The sequence below is a fragment of the Schistocerca cancellata genome, chromosome 7 (genome assembly GCF_023864275.1).
Source record: "Schistocerca cancellata isolate TAMUIC-IGC-003103 chromosome 7, iqSchCanc2.1, whole genome shotgun sequence".
NCBI classification, from domain to species: domain Eukaryota; kingdom Metazoa; phylum Arthropoda; class Insecta; order Orthoptera; family Acrididae; genus Schistocerca; species Schistocerca cancellata.
The window spans coordinates 433757884-433775334 of record NC_064632.1 but is presented as its reverse complement, the minus strand read 5'-3'; the positions used below and the strand labels follow the sequence as shown (position 1 = coordinate 433775334).

At 37.7% G+C, this 17451-nt stretch overlaps 1 protein-coding gene across 1 annotated transcript in view; it reads right to left on the bottom strand.

Moving 5' to 3' along the window:
- LOC126092811 (formin-2-like) overlaps positions 1 to 17451 on the bottom strand; it is a 389713-nt gene that overhangs the window by 5026 nt on the left and 367236 nt on the right. The window contains exons 16-19 of the mRNA XM_049908540.1: positions 16350 to 16479; positions 8911 to 9003; positions 8775 to 8826; positions 3777 to 3926 (exon numbers count right to left, since the gene is read on the bottom strand). Of these exons, the coding sequence (XP_049764497.1) occupies positions 3777 to 3926; positions 8775 to 8826; positions 8911 to 9003; positions 16350 to 16479 (425 nt within the window). The remainder of the gene's footprint in view (positions 1 to 3776; positions 3927 to 8774; positions 8827 to 8910; positions 9004 to 16349; positions 16480 to 17451) is intronic.

Sequence of the window (17451 nt, the reverse complement as noted above, 5' to 3'; positions counted from 1 at the left end):
TCTGAGTGAAGGATCTGTGTTTGGAAAATGCCTGGAGAATGTTACTTGCTATCATTGTGTACTGCCAAGGATGAGTTGCATAAGACATGGTGTTAGTATTTTTTTTTTTCCATGGTCAAGTTGCAATCCCTGTATTGAGCTAAAATAATTTCTAAATGCAGAAGGAAATTGCTATATAGCTAGAAAAGGCAGAAATGCACGCGTCAACTCACGCAGGCTTGCTTTAGGTCTGAAACAGGATACGGAATGAATGCTATAAAGAAAAGTACGTAGCTGCTGGAATACTTAACTTAAATCCATCATTTGTATACAGCATTCTTGATGATACAAGTGAGACTCTCTCTAGAAATGGTTAATGGCGCCTTGCTAGGTCGTAGCCATGGGCTTAGCTGAAGGCTATTCTAACTATCTCTCGGCAAATGAGAGAAAGGCTTCGTCAGTGTAGTCGCTAGCAATGTCGTCGTACAACTGGGGCGAGTCCTAGTACGTCTCTCTAGACCTGCCGTGTGGTGGCGCTCGGTCTGCAATTACTGACAGTGGCGACACGCTGGTCCGACGTGTACTAATAGACCGCGGCCGATTTAAATCTACCACCTAGCAAGTGTGGTGTCTGGCGGTGACACCACAGAAATGAACACATTTTACAGTATTGTGTACTGTGTGCTAGAGGAACAATTAAAAGATAATGATGTTTCTATCAGCAGGACACTGCACCTCGTCATAAATCATATTTTGCGGACAAAAACATTTCTGAAATTAACTGGCCTGAATCCAGCGGAACACCTTTGGGATAAGATACGACACTGATTTCATTCCAGACCCCAGTGTCCAACATCATTATCTTCTCTAGTGTTAGCTCTTCAGGACAAATAACATGCCATTCTTCCACAGACATTTAGACACCTCAATGAAAGTGTCCCCAGCAGAGTTCAACCCATCATAACGGCAAAGGATGGGCACACCCCATCCCATATTAATGTTGACTAATAGATGTCCAGAAATTTTCGATCAGTCAGTGCATGTTTAGTACAGACGGCTAGTTACAGTCGATAATTAAAGGGACACTACAAGCAGTATTGCAGTATTCTTTATTGTGTCATCAAAAAGGCAATAAACCATTTACTAAGCAAATGAAATTAAAAATCTCACAAACAAAGTGAAGGCAACTCAGTTGAATATTAGGTAAAAAATGAATAAACTTAGTAATGGAAATGATACTATACTCCTCGGTGACAGCACCAGTAAGACAGATTGTAATAAATTTAAATCATTGGCAACTGTTGGCAAGAATTTATTGATTTTAGTCTTCCTGGAATTGCCTTTAGAACTGCCTTCTCTTCATTATGATAATTCAATCATCCTCAGTAGTATATCATCTGTTGTTCTTGGCTGATACATTGACTCACTGTTATGTTCACACACTTTTGCATAGTTAGCTGTGAATACTGTCTCAATGGTCGATCAGTTTTTTTAGTTGTTTATTTTTATTTAATTTTTACTGTCAGTATGCTCTTTAAGTTGCATTTACTGTCAGTATGCTCTTTAAGTTGCATGCCTCCAAGTTACAAACTTAAGACATATAGGATGTGACAAGAGCCAAATTAAAACCTAGCCAGCACCTAACAAGTTGCAGCAATTAGGCACCATCCAGGGTGCCAAATACATTCATGTTCTATCACTTGAGGTATGGTGACTAATTACCTCAAAATCCAAGAGCAATGTCTGTTAATATAATTTCTGGAAAATGAAATTACCTTACATTTATTACTGACTGCATAAGAAAAATCACTATCTGTGAAAGCAGCCCCATGTCATTTACAGCTCTGCTGCAATCACTGCACAGCTTTATATATTGATATGATTACTGACCAACCTGCCCACCAGGATGAACAGCCACTGCCAAACTGTGGCCAAGAGCAAAGTAGACCACCCTGTGGTACAACATGCAGCTGAACACAACATATTTGATTTCAATGGCTGCTTCACTACCCAAGCCATCTGGATCCTACCCTCTACCACTAGCTTTTCTGAACTGCCCCGAACTGCGCAGATGGGAGTTATCTCTATAACACATCCTCTGCTCCCATATTTATGCTGGCCTCAATCTATTGTAAAATACTGTTCCCACACCTTTCACCCAACAGTTTCTACCCCCATCTCCCACCCTGTTTATTTGCAGCTCTCTACCAACACATCCACCCCTTCTTTCCCTGCTCCTCCCCTGTTTTTTCTCCTTTTCCCCCACCTCCCTGCCCACAACCTGCTAACATTGTGCTTGTGGGCATTCTAGTCCCTGCGCACTCCATGAGACAGCATTCATCTCTCTCACCACCTGTACGCCATCCCTTCCCCTTCCCCTTCCCCTTCCCCACCTCTTCCAGATTGTTGCTTGCACCCCATGCAATGTTGCATTCCATTGCAAGATGCTAGAATTGGTGATTGTGTGGGTGTGAGATGTGCTTGCTTGTGTGTGTGAATGGTGTGTGCCTCTCTTTTACTGGTGAAGACTGTGGACAAGAGCTATATGTGTCTTTTAATTGTGGCTGTCTGCAACTTGGTGTGTCATCTTTACGGTAAGTAGTAATCTGTCTTTTCCTACATTGCTGACATTCCTACCTGGAGATTCAATTGTTTGATTTTATGAAAAAGAATTAAGTGAAAATTGAATACCAATGTAAATATGGGAAGTCTTTTCTTTGCGAATGTTTTACAATGTCAGCAAGAAAATGACAGAACATTTTGAAATGTGGTGCTACAGCTGAATGCTGAAGGTTAGAGGGCTAGATCAGGTAGACATACTGAATTAGATTGAGGAGAAAAGAAATTCATGGCATAATTTGACAAGAAAGGTATAGTATGATAAGACACATACTGAAGCACCAAGGAATAGGTTAATGAGGAGAACAGTGACAATGACAAGAACATTTTTATTTAGCTGTTTTGGGAAATCTAGCTCCTGAGAAAACATATGGTTTATTTGTCTTCACTCTTGTCAATTTGTGAAAAAGTGAAATGCATTAAAGGTATATTTTAGTACACTCTTAGCAATAAAATGAAAACCTAATTAAGGAACAAAATACAGAATAAAATGCATACTTGTTTGCAGAAGAACAACTGCTCATATTCCACAACCAATGGTTGAAAGTATAAAGATATGCTATAATTTCTGCAAAAATTTCTACTACAAAAGTACATTGAGCCATCTGATTCTTCTGGTTTTTTATTTCCTTTGCACACAAGGAGTGCTATGGTTATATGTTGAGTAGCTACAAAAAGTAAAAAATCACACTAACTACACAATCACCTTAGTACCAATCTACCTATATTACACCACAAAAGAATAGAAACCACAGTTTCATGTAATTAATTCGCACTGATGGGCAATAAATCTGTAACATTCAATGTGCACGCACGTTTATATTTGACATCCAGTGGGAATCTAAAATTAGCAAGCAGGGAAGGCATGGACGGGGACTGCACAAGGGTAATACTTGGTGGGAGTGTGGGTCATCCAGTGAGCATGCTGAGATAGTACGTGAGTTTGCAAAAATCACTGTGTTTTGGTGACTCAATGGTTAACACAACTGCTTTGGAAGCAGGAGACCCTGGCTCTGAGTCTGGTCCGGCAAGCATATACACTTGTCAATGCTTTTTCTGCACAAAGCCCCAGTGCAAATGACATCATTAGTTCCTTCCCTTTTGTTTCCTTTCTCCCCCCCCCCCCCTACACCCCCCCAAATCCCCCTTTCAATTTACATAACAAATTTGTTACTTACTTTTCTTTTATTAACCTCTGCTGCTCTTTCTTCCATATATCCTTGAAATCACAGCAAAATGGTAGCCACAAAGCAAAGAAATCTTTAGGTGTTACATCTTCTTTATTACCTTTCGGCTGGTATTGATAAAATTCCATTGTGCCATAAAACCTGAAGCATAGAGAACAATTAACTATACAAGTATATAACATACATAGGAAAATGAACACCTCTTTCTTCAAATAGTAATATCAGTATTACAATGGGTACTCATTTGAATTACTTTATTGCTATTTACCTCCAAATAATGGAAAAAAATGGTAATGGCAAAATACAAATCAACCCATGATGACATGAAGCACTATAAATGTAGGGTATGTAAAAAACTTATGAGTAGATTAAGGACAGAAGAATTTTTCAAGGCAGCTGGGGAATGATCAGCCACTATAATGAATTATTAAGGAAACAAATGGCAATTAAACCTACAACTGTCTTAATTTTCTCCCTAAAACAAATTTCTCTGTATCAGGAACTGGCTGCTTACAGTAATTAATAAGCATTTTAATTTCTTGAGTAATGGTGCTCTTAGCTGTCTTCATGTAATTTAAGCCAAGCTTTCACCTAGAAGTTTATAACACTTAAATGATTTATACAAATGATACTACAAAACTTGTTACTAAATAAAACACTGTACATTTTTCCAGAGCTAGTATGATCAGTAACTGGTGAAGAAAAATATGTCCAAGGCTAAACAGTTGCTGCTGAAGTATATACACTTATTATTAGTTTCAACTTTGTAGGCATGGCAAGCAAAGGTTGATCTTGGTAATTAACATCAAAGAATTTGGCACCCACAACTATGACTAAAATACAGAGAAGAATTCAGTATTACAGCAAAATCATTAATAATGTAGTATTTTGACAGACTGGCTCTCAAAGAAGAAAAATGTTAACCAGATATAATTAGTGTTGTGTTGAAGGTAAAGAACTCAGCAGCGGTGGATGGGTGGGTGAGGGGGTGGGGGTAGGGGGTTGGAGAGGGAGAGGGAAATGGAAAATGAGAGAGAGAGAGAGAGAGAGAGAGAGAGAGAGAGAGAGAGCTAAAAACTTATATGATACAAACAGGAGGTCCACTAGTGTATTTAACAGAGATCATCAGGATGCAGGATGCTGTTAAATACACACATGGGAACTACTGGACTATCAGTCAGTAATTCCAATTACTGAACTACTTGCTAAATAATGCATTCAAAATGAGAAAAGGGATCAGATCAGCAATTTAAATGTCAAGCACATTAACCCACAGTAAGACAGGATACTTCCATGGAATCTATTGGACAAAGAAATGCTTTAACCACACAATGAGGAATACAGTATTCACAAATCTGAAGACAATGAGTATTAAGTAAACAAACAGACAAGTGTCTGCAGGTATCAAAATCCAAATAAAATTTTAAAGTCAGGATATACACAACACAGTAAACTGAAATTGGTTTAATGGGGGTAGGAGACAATCACTGCTTTCTGGTCCATGTGTCAAAGGTGGGCAGCATGAATGGTCACGTGCTTGTCTGACTTGTGGATGACTGTCACAGAAATTCTGAAATACCTAAATTGGAAAATTCTTGAATACAGATGTGAATTATCTCACAATATCCAACTCTCAAAGTTTCAAAAACCAGTATTACAAGAAGAATCTAGAAATATTCTTCAAACCTCTACATGCAATGTTAGACTAACTTCAGCATGTACAGTGGCATTTAAGCACACATTCTTCCTGCAGCCCATATACTGCTGGAATGGGCAGAAACCATAACATATAGTACACTCAGCCATGCACTTCACAGCAGTTTGAACAGTTTGTGTGTAGATGTTGAAAGTGGTAATAGAGAAATTTAACATTCAGAATGGGAATCAAAAGTAGGGGGCACTTGCTATGAGTAATACCTGCAAAAGATTTGACTATTCTCAATGAAAGTAACGAATGATTTCAAAAACTGTTACATGGAATCAAAAAGCTGCTTAGCACAGGGTCCAGTTTAAGGACAAATAAATCGCAATCAACAGTACAGTTGAATAGTGTAATGAAAAATGATCACTTGATAAGCTTCAAAATTGATGACAGTATAGTAGATATAGTTACACAATTTTGTAATAATTTTATGGTAGCAGTGCTTTGTTAAATGAATTTTTTTTTATTTCAAGTTTCTTTGAGTAAGTTAAAAACAAATTTCAGTATCTTCATAAAATTATGTATGTTTCTTTGCATAATTAATCTTATATGCTACTGAAAATATGGCTATTAACTTCCCTGTTTCCATTTCAACACTACACAGCCCTCTATTCCATCAATGCACCCAGTCTTTTTATTTCTCTCCTTTTCCACTACCTCCCCACCTCACTCCCCTGTCCTCTGTCTACCCTCCTGACTGCACCTAGCTGCCCTACCCTCTCTTCACCTTGTCCCTGCATATTCCCACTAGCAGCACTTTACTGTCCTCCGCTCATACCCTGATATCCCTCCTCCTCCCCCTCCCCACTCCAGCCTCCTCCTTACCCCCACTCAGTTGCCTCTCCCATCATGTGCTGCTGCTCGCAGCCTGGCTTCAACTGCCAGAGACTAAGGTCATGATGTGTGTGAGAGTTGCATTTGTGCATGTGTGTGTGTGTGTGTGTGTGTGTGTGTGTGTGTGTGTGTGTGTGTGTTTGACAAAGGCCTTTTTGGCTGAAAGCTCATTTTGCGACAGTCTTTTTGTTGTGCCTATCTGCAACTCAGCATCTCCACTATATATGGTGAGTAGCAAATACCCTTTTCATAATATTGTTACATTCCATCCTGGCTTTTCCATTGTTTGATTTTAGCTATTAACTTTATCACTTCAGAACATGATTTGCTAAATACATTTTTGTTTCTTTTCAGAACTGAGGAATTTTTTATCGAGTACTAAATTTAGCCGATGAGTGGTAATCAGCACACCAGACAAAATATTAGCCACACCCAGGAGAACTTGCTAAAATTGCTTCTGGCCTTGATAAGTTATGCCATATCTAGACAACCATATCATACATAGCAATTACATTAAGAAAAATGTTGAATGCTATATTTTTACCCCTTGTTCTAAACAGTCCAAGACATTTTCGATAGTATTAAGATTCCTGACTTGGACAGTTTGGGGGAATCTGAAATGTTTGGTAACTGAAGGAAACTTCAAAAGCCAAGATCGCTGAAAAAGCATTTTGGTGGATGAGCAGCTGTGCTTTCATCATCAGATCTTATGCTTATTGAATTTGTAAACATATTATCCTTCGCTATTACAAGTTGCTTCACACTGCATGGTGGTGGGGTGTACAGATGCATTTTGAAGTGACTTCTAACACTGATGGATAAGATGTTATAAATTCAATAAGCATAAGATCCAACGATGACAGCACTGCTCTTTTGTAACTTGTCATCCAATAAAATTTTGTGATCTCGACTTCTGAAGTTTTTTTCAGTTACCACTGATTAAGACAGGGTTGTTTAGCAGGCCAATGAAGATGCGATAGTGTGCTGGAGCTCTCTGACAACAGATGTTGTTATCTTGGAAGATGTTTGGTTTGTGGGGCACTCAGCTGCACGGTTATCAGTGCCCGTACAAATTCCCAACTTTTGCTCAGTCCAATCTCGCCACTTTCATGAACGAGGATGAAATGATGAGGACAACATAAACATCCAGTCATCTCGAGGCAGGTGAAAAATCCCTAACACTGCCAGAAATCAAACCCAGGACCCCGTGCTCGGGAAACGAGAATGCGAACGCGAGACCATGAGCTGCAGATTTGGAAGATGTGTCCACAGTAAGCACATCATGAAGATGTTGAAGGAAGGCCATAATTTATTCACCAAAAATATTGGAATAAACATCCTGATGCACATTCACAGTAAAAGTCAATGAGTTCTCTCGCATTGTGGTGCAGAAAACACTCACAAAACTTTACAGAACCTGATTTGCAATCTCTATACAGTGCAGTTTAAATGTTTTATTGGGTCTTTGGTGCACTTGACATCTTACTTTATTTGAAAGGGGCAAAATTTAGACTGGGTGGGGCCTATGTTGATGAATTTAAGATGTGAAGTTTTATATGCACCTGTGAGCAATAACTGTTAGTGAGGCACCTGACTTCAAATATCAATTGCTTGCAATCCCTTCATGGCGTCCTTTTAGTAATTGGTTGAGACTGACTTGGATCCACAGATAGCAGCAATTTCTGTCAGATTTGAAACTGACTGACATGGTGTGACACTCATCTCGAGTTTCTGTTGGTTAGGAACTTTTCAAAACCACTGTTCCTGTGCTGTGTTCCACGAGTGGTACATCGTTCCTTGGAGACAAATCAGGCAGTCTGTATTGATATTTACACACCGAAAAATTGGCCACCTTCTTTCACAGTGTGGTCGAGGGCACATCCAGACATGATGGCTTCTTCCTGCCTTGCAGTCTTGCCTACACATCAACCAATCTTACTCTTCTGATTCTACATAAATGACTGACACATAACACCACTTCAGTACCATGACTTATGTAAGTGGTGGAAGGTCACATGAGTGCCAGGTGTTCTTATCACCCACTGCACTTCAGACTGATCACTGCCACACTCTTTCAGTGTGGTGGTGGTGGTGGTGGTGGTGGTGTGTGTGTGTGTGTGTGTGTGTGGTGGGGGGGGGCAGGGGGTTCTAAAACCTATTTCTTGAAGCAAAAGATGTAATGTAAGTAATTATCAGGAAAATTGGTAATAACTTTATAAACTAGGCTACACGAAGAATGAATCATTATTTTGTGAATAGTTACTGCAACACTAAGTATTATCAGCAGTTCTCATAGTTAAAGTTTGTAGTGTGAGATACTTCACTAAATGCTTGAACAGTGAATATATTCTGTACAATAAATCACCCTATTTTACATGTGTGTATTTTCTAAGACAACATCTGAATATTTATGGACTAAATTTTGTAATTAGACATCTTTTGGCTACACTTACTTTTGTTTGCATTCCTCTAAATTTTCTGTTTCACCAAGCAGCTGCTTCTTGGCTACAAGGAAAGAAACATCCTTTAACATTCCAAAGGCAACATTCTCTAAAATCAACACATTTCAAAATAATACTGTTTTATTACCTCTTGTTATAAAAAATTCCATCTTATCCTTGAAAGGCTGTAAATTATTTTCTGAAGAGGCCTCAATAACTTTTTGTGTTTTATTGCTGCATGCTGTACAAAATAATAAAAACAATGAGTAATCCACAGCAGTTCCTACATTTTTGCTATGTAAAAACTGCAGAACAAGAGTATACAGTACTTTATCATAAGAAATTTAAGACCTGACACACAGTGGTCACAGAAAGAAATAATGCTCAAATCATATTTAAGAAATTTATCCACTAAAGAAAATTGTTTACTACAAAAATATATCCTGAATTGAATAACAGGGACACATTACATACCACACAGAACTGGACAGAAGAGAATCTTTTATGGCTGTTTAATGACAGACGTACAACATCGAATTATTTAGTAGTTGAATGACAAGGAAAACAAACATAATAGGATAATGTGGTCTAGTGAATGTCTTCATCATTTTCAATATTATTTCTCTTTTTATTTCTGGAACATTGCACCATATTCACATATGGTCCTCATAATTCAAACTCATCATAAGCAGAGTTGCTTGTGAAAGTATCAATGTCATATTGCCCCTTAAACTTCAGCACAGCCTTTTATCTGGGCATGTACACCAACTAGCAGTCTACCTTAATAAATTTCTCTTGCCAAACAGTGACCTAGAGAAGAGTTGACCATCAAGTAGCAGAGCATGCTGCTGATCACAATACACTCCACTTCAATGACTATTTCACAATCCATATCACCTGAATCTTATACCCCCACCTTCACTATATTAGTCTATCACAGTAGCTGATGGGGCTGCAATATGCTAAAAATTCTTATCAAAAATTAGGGTGATGAAGATTTTTGAGTGCCCTATTATTTGTTTTCTTTTAATACTAATGGTGTTCTTCACATTTAATGATTTTTTTATGTACCATTATGGCACTGCTGTGCTTCACTGTTCAGTGATAAAGTATTTTACTGTTCTTGGTAAAAACTTTCAAAAGAATTAATTTTACTGTTGACTTGAACTGTTATTGTATCAGTTAATGTATTTGAATGTTTGGAGAATATTACAATAAGTAAAAAAGATATTTCCTACATCCTGACAGGGTGCCCCCTTCCCGAGGTTTCTTTATGGCAGCAGGAGGAGTAAACTGCCAGTTATCCATATGTTCTGTAACTGTTCATTTGCACTGTTGTATGTATATGTTTGTTATCTTGACAAGGTTCTTACGGCTTGGGAAACACCGGTTCTGGCGCTGCAGTCCGGAACCGCGGGACTGCTACGGTCGCAGGTTCGAATCCTGCCTCGGGCATGGGTGTGTGTGATGTCCGTAGGTTAGTTAGGTTTAAGTAGTTCTAAGGTCTAGGGGACTTATGACCTAAGATGTTGAGTCCCATAGTGCTCAGAGCCATTTGAACCATTTTTTTTACTATATGGTACATATATCTTGAAACAATATGGTTTTTTTTGACATGGACATGCACTTAACAATTTGGAAATAGTTGTACTGTCCATTATTGTAATTTTAGTTTTCTGTTCTGTAGGAAGATTTGAAAATGGGTCCTGACTCGTGACTAGTTATCAATTAAATAAAAATGAAATTTACAACTTTGGCTGCTTTTCTGTTGTATTGATTAACACAACTTGCTGCTTTGCAATTACTCCAGCAAGCTGGAAGTTTGATGGTAACCTAAGTCAGAAGTTTAGTGGCAGAGTGCTTGCAGCCATTCTTTGATAATATTGCTTGTAAGTTTCCTGATCATGATACTGTAACAGGGGGTGACTCGAGTTTGCCAGCTATAGAATAGGAGAGTCATGTAATTAAAATTGGCACCAGAGAAAGGGATTCGTGTGCCATTTCCCTCAATGTGTTGTCTGAAATTACTTTGAGCACTTAGAAAATTGACTCAGGAGGGCAATGTGTTGGTCCTTCTAAAGTGCGCGTCATTTACGATGGCGGCCGAGTTTAGGTTCGTTCTGCGCATCTGACGTCACAAAACACAGTCAGCCAATGAACAGAGAACGATGTTGCCAGAGCTCGACTGCAGTGCAGAGCTGAGAGCACGGACGAGTGTCTTCAGTTTTAGAAACGTTGAGTCATAAATAAAGTAATTGTACAAAAGCAATGTCTTGATAGCAGACTTTCTTTTATAGAAAGTTTGGAAAAAGCATTCTTTATACTATTTGCTTCATATTCTATTAATTAATTAAACCAAACAAGCAATAAGCCTCCTGATGCAGGCGATAGCAAGGAAAGGTGTTTGTATCATTCTCACTAACCGCTTTTTCGCAATAAAGAACAGCAGTAATTGTTTCTTTCCTATTGTACTTCGACAAAGCGTGAGTAATTCATAGTCATACCAACAGTGTTTATCGGTATTTTGCGTGCAATTTTAAAGTCGAGCTGCATTAGCGTAATGGTTAAAGCTTTTAGCTACTAACCGAAAGGTTCTGAGTTCAAACCTTGTTCGGTGCCTAATATTTTCTTTATTTAAAAACAATATCAGAGTGCCTTACTTTATGAATTTTATTCGTTTGAATGTAATTTTTTGAAATTTCTAGTGGCAACTAAAATCGACCATGCGGAAAGTATACGCTATGGACTTTTACCTCTGAAAACTCTTAAAAATTTTGTGCAATGGTTTACTACATCTAATGATGCACAATAACTGTGTTGAACATCGAAACAAAATTAAGTCATTTATGGGGGGAAGGTGTCAGTCAAGAAGATGTGTAAAAATCAAATTATTGGGCCAAATAGTTTTTGTGAAATTGAATAATAAAGTGTGTCAAAGCAGTCAAAACACCATGTGTCTGCACAGGCGAGCAGTGCGGAATGTGGGGAGCACGTCTCTGTAGCAGCGAAAGGGTTAATGCAGCCGTGGTGGCTTTACTTCATAAACTGCATGCTCCCTCCCTAAACGTAAGTTTGCGAACTATACTATGGCGCTGCTTCTCTTGGCGCGTGCAACTGGCGACGCAGCAATCTCCCGTGTCTGGGCGGGCATGCGCGAACCGCCGAGATAAAAGAATTGAACTATAGTAACTAACAGATCTGAACTTCGCAAATCATGTAACACAGTTGAGCACATTAGTTCATTTAATTTGTGATAATGCCAGTGGACCTCCTCCATTGCTGAGTGGTCAGCACAGCTGATTGCCTTGTGGTCGATCCCAGTTCAACTCCTGGTATGGCCAACCTGGTATGGCCAAGAATTTTTCCTTCATGGGAAGACTTTTACAGGGTGCACTCAGACTCATGAGGCCAACTGAGGTGCTACTCAGCCAATTAGTAGCAGCTACAAGGTCTAAAAACCCAACAACTGGGAGAGCAGTTTGCTGACTACATGCACCTTCACACAACATCCAATGACACCCTTGGCCAAGGATCACAAGGCAGTCAGTGTGGAGTGATCGGCCCATCCAGGGCCAGAACGTGAAACATAATACCAATGACTTCAGGTGTTACGAGGTAGGAAAATATTTTTGCTTTGCAGAAGTAACAGAATATAGAATGAAGATGTCTGAGTACTCAACATCAAATACTCAATACTGTGGCTGGAGATAGCATTGCACAAAGCATTATACAATACTTCTTCCATAAGTGTGTGCTGGGTAAAGTTATGAGGGATGGGGATGACCTACTGTGGTTAAATAGCCATGTTAGGAAGTTGATATGAATTCAAAGAGCTTCATTTTAAGTGAAATCAAAGCCTAGTTCACACTAAAAAGCAGAATAAAGGCAAAATAAGAGTAAGGAGAGCAAATGTGAAAAGCATTCATTTAATTCAAAAGTAAAATTTTGCCTAACTACCTGAATAATAATCCTAATAAGTTGTGGGCTTCTGCAAAGTCAATAAGGAGATCAAAATCATCTATTCGATTACTCAGTGATACTGGAATTGAAGATTACCAAGAGAAGATCAAAATACTGATTCTGGTCTTCCAAAGTTGTTAAAACACAGAAGGTTGTAACATGGTTCCACCTTTTAATAAAATCATCACAAAAATGGTGGTATGGTACATATTGAGATGATCACAGGACGGAAGATGAACTGACACTGGTCAACAATGGAAAGGCATCAGGACCTGTGTGATTCTACAGACATTAGGCAAAATGAATCTTCTGCTCCCCTAACAGGAATGAAGAGACTGCATAAAAGCTCAGGCCATTCCAGTTTTCAACAAGGGTATCAGACAGATGCATAATTACAAGCCTATTTCAGTTACATCAATTTGTTGTCCACTTTGGTAACATTTTTTTATGCTCACACATTATGACATTTTCAAAGAACAAAAATGTCATCTACAAAAATAGCCTGACATTGTGAAAGGAATGAAACAGAGAATCAGAAACATAAAAAATGCCTGAATTGTGTTATGATAGACAGCTAAAATTGGAATGGTTTATAAAAGGAAGAGGGGTTAAGCAAAGAAGTGGCTCTCACCAGTGATTTTTAATATAGTAAGGAAAATTCACCAAGGCTCAACAGCATATGATATGAAAAAAATAGCATATGCAGATGATGTGATGATTTGGGAAGAAAATGAGCAAGAATTGAAAGAACAACTAAATACCTAGAAGAGTAATTGAAGAAACCATATATACAGATGTAAAGGTAATTTCTTAAATACCCCAAGGATGTGTGATAAAACTTATGTTGTTTACAAAGTATATACATGATCTAATAGAAAGTGTCAGATGCTCTTTAAGACTGTTTGCAGATGATGCACTTGTCTATAAGAAAGTAGAATGTCAGAAGACAATATTGATTGCAGAATCACCTACAGAGGGGTGATGGATGATGCAGGTTCTAGCAGTTGATCCTGAGTGTCAAAAATGTAAAATATTGTGTGTACATAGGAAATGAAAGCCACTACTGTACAACCACACAGCTCATGAAAAGCTGAAGGAATCAGTAAATAACTATAAAATATGTAGCAGTAACTATCCAGAGCAATCTTAAGTGGAATGACCACATAAAACATATAGTAGGAAAAGCAGATGCCAGGCTGAGATTCACAGGAAGACTCATAGGGAAATGCAACTCATAACTCATCCACTTAGAAATGTTCCATTCTAATTTCTCTGGGTAACCAAAAGAACTATCTGAAGGAAAATTAGAGACTCTGGCAAAAGTGAAACTCAGGCCTAGTAGTACAAGATTTGTGCCATTGGGAAAACAAAATGCCTCTAAGCACCATGGGACTTAACATCTGAGGTCATCAGTTCCCTAGGCTTAGAACTACTTAAACCAATTAACCTAAGGATATCACACAAAGCCATGCCCAAGGCAGGATTCGAACCTGCGACCGTAGCAGCAGTACGGTTCCGGACTGAAGTGCCTAGAACCGCTCGGCCACAGTGGCTGGCTGGGAAAAACATTAATAGATTGTTTAAGCTACTGAAATTGATAGTTGAATCAAAAAAAGACACACACAATAGAAAAGCACTCGTGAAACCTTGTTTAATCAAAGCTGTTTAAGAAGTCGTTGGGTTAGGAAAAAAGAACCACTCCTAAACAACATGGTAAAAGCTATAATTGAGCTAATGTCATATGATATCAAGGAGCAACTTCTTTTAAGAGTTAAAAAATTGCCATGCTATGCATTGCAGTCTGATGTATCAACTACCATTTCTCACTGTAGTCAGTTACTTTTATTTGTCTGCTTTTTGGATGATGACAACATAATCAAAGAAGATTATTACTGATTTTGTAGGAACTAGAAATGATATTCAGAGGTTTGGATGTCATCAAAATAACAACAGGATATTTTCAGAAGCTTAACATTATGTGCAAAAAGTTCCTCAGTTTCTGTATAGATGGCACTCCAGCTATTCTAGGATCATGCTCCACTCTTGCAACATTAATAAAACATACTAATCCTTCAGTGTTAACAACACATTGTATAATATATCATCAGGCAGCAGCTTCCAAGACCCTCTTTTGAAAAAGCTCTGCACTGAATGAACTCTGACCATGAGGCCCTTCTCTTCTACACAGAAATTTGTTTGCTGTCAAAAAGTAACTTGCTAGGAAGATTATATTAACTCAGAGGAGAGATTCAGTTATTTCCAGGTGAGAAAAAAATAACAGACTGACTAGAGCACTTTACTGATCAGACATCTCAAATGTATTTGGCTTATCACACTGATATTTTCACACACTTGAATAAGCTAAACTTGTAGTTGGAAGGTTATAGAAGCAGAGATGTAGGAGGTATTTCAAATATATTTATCTTTAAAGATAAACTTTGTACCTTGATTTGGAAACTTCAATTATGGATAGGTAAAACTGGTGAAAACAATTATTCTACATTCAGGGAATTAAGAGCACTCATTGATGATTAAAAAGTTGACTTTTACTAGGGAAAGCATACAAGAAAACATCAAGAGCCATCTGAAAATGTTGGCTAATGAATTCAATCATTACTTCCCAGAATATAACAAAGTAGAAGCTAAAGTTTTTGGTACATTTATTTGTAGCTCTTTCAGTACTAATGTTGGAAAAGTTGCAGAAGAAATTCAGGAATAGCTCACTGAATTCTAAATGGATAGAAACTGTATGGATGCATCTATATCTGATTTTCTTGGGGGGTTTTGATGTGAAAAAGCAGTTTCATGCACAAAAATTTTTGAAATATCCTTGCCCTATCTTATGCTTTTCTTCAGGACTTATTTATGTGAACAAGGGTTTTCTGTTTTGCTGGTAATTAAAAACAAGTCCAGGAAGTGACTGAAAGTAATTGATGATGATGTGTGTGTAGCTTTGAGTAGTAATATTAGCTCTAAGATTACAGAAATTTTAGATAAGATTCAAGCTCAAAAATTATGTTGACAAAAACTAAATTTAATGTTCTGCTAAAAACGTTGAGTTTTCTATGATGATAGTACTGTTAATGCATGTTCCTTTTGATTTTAGTGAACACGTTAAAAGTTTTGATAAAGGTTTATTTTTAAATTGACACAGTTTACTTTTCTTAAACCTTGTAATCCCTACTAACAACAAAGAAATCAAAGTGGTCCCTGTCAAAGAAGGGTTGGGAACCTCTGCTGCAAAGTAAACTGATGACCAGAAATGTCTCTTCAGGGTTCCAGATATATGGAAATCACATGTGGATGGATTGAGACTGTATGAAGGCTGTGTAAGGACTTCTCTGAGAGACTTCTGCAGCCTAGTAAAAAAAAGTTGGTAATATGTGGGCTCTGTTCATAAGGAGGTTTACCAACAATCACTCTTTACGCTTGTGATTCATGAATGGAACAAGAAATAGGGGAAAATATAGCAGCACCAGAAGAACTCTCCGCCAAGGTCACTTATGAACAATAGATGAAGATATATATGTATATATGCTAAAATATCAACATAATTACTAACATAAGTTATTTGTGTAAAATTGCAAAAAAATTATTTATCATTAGTATAGAAATATATAATGATACCTGTCAAATCTCTCTCCAGTTTTTGTAAGTCAGCAGCAAGGTCATCAAAATGAACAACTGCTGCCCTTTCAATATCTCCTGGTTCGGGCACAGGTAAAGCCATTTCAGGATTTAATGGATCATCACATTTCTAGAAATGAATATTAACAATTATGTTAATAAAAATGTTACAGATGCTTGCCACTTTACAACATTTTCATTAGAAAACACTGACACTTATTCACATCAGTCATTAGGAGTTTTCAACATAACATAAAATTTCACTGTTGAATATTAAAGCTGGGGCAGGGGTAGAGAGAAATTAGGACTGCGAAATTCAATGTTACATCAAACCAGCACATAGTGCTTTTTACATCACAGTTACTTTGGGATGAAATGAATTTTACTAATAAAAAACAGAACAAAAGGTAGTAAGAAAATAAGAATTACTGTAAAACAGACAAATGACACAAAATGAAAAGGTTATTTACACATGAGGAAAGAATGAATGAAAAGATATTGGGCAATTTGGAAGGAACAAAACATCTATGCATCAAAGAAGATTACCAGCAAATGACTAAAGCAGTCCAGTGAGTCCATAAAAGTATATAATAATAATAATAATAATAATAGTAGTAGTAGCAGTAGTAGTAGTAGTAGTAGCAGTAGTAGTAGTAATGATACTGATGATGAGGATGATGATAGTAATAATAGAAACATGAAGATTATATGAAATAGGATTTAGATATATCTAGGACCACTGGACAGAATTATGCTGACTAAGAATTACGAGGGTGTGCTGAAGTGTGAAGCCTCTGAGTTTTTTATGGTAAAACTCTTAAAACTTTTTAAACAAAACAAATGTTATTAAGATTCTACATCTTTATTCTTCATGCCTACAAAATTGCAGCCCTCTGCCACTAGAGGGCTCTGATTTGTAGCATGTTATATGGCACTGTGTAATGTAACTATTTTATGTCAGTGCATAAGAAACAGCTTGCGCTAATCAAGTTTCAAATTTGAAGAGTTCATCCACACATGGAGCACTCTCCCCTTCAGCATGACAATGGCAGAACAGACACAAGTGCTGCAACAATCCGACACCACAGGTTCACTGTCATTG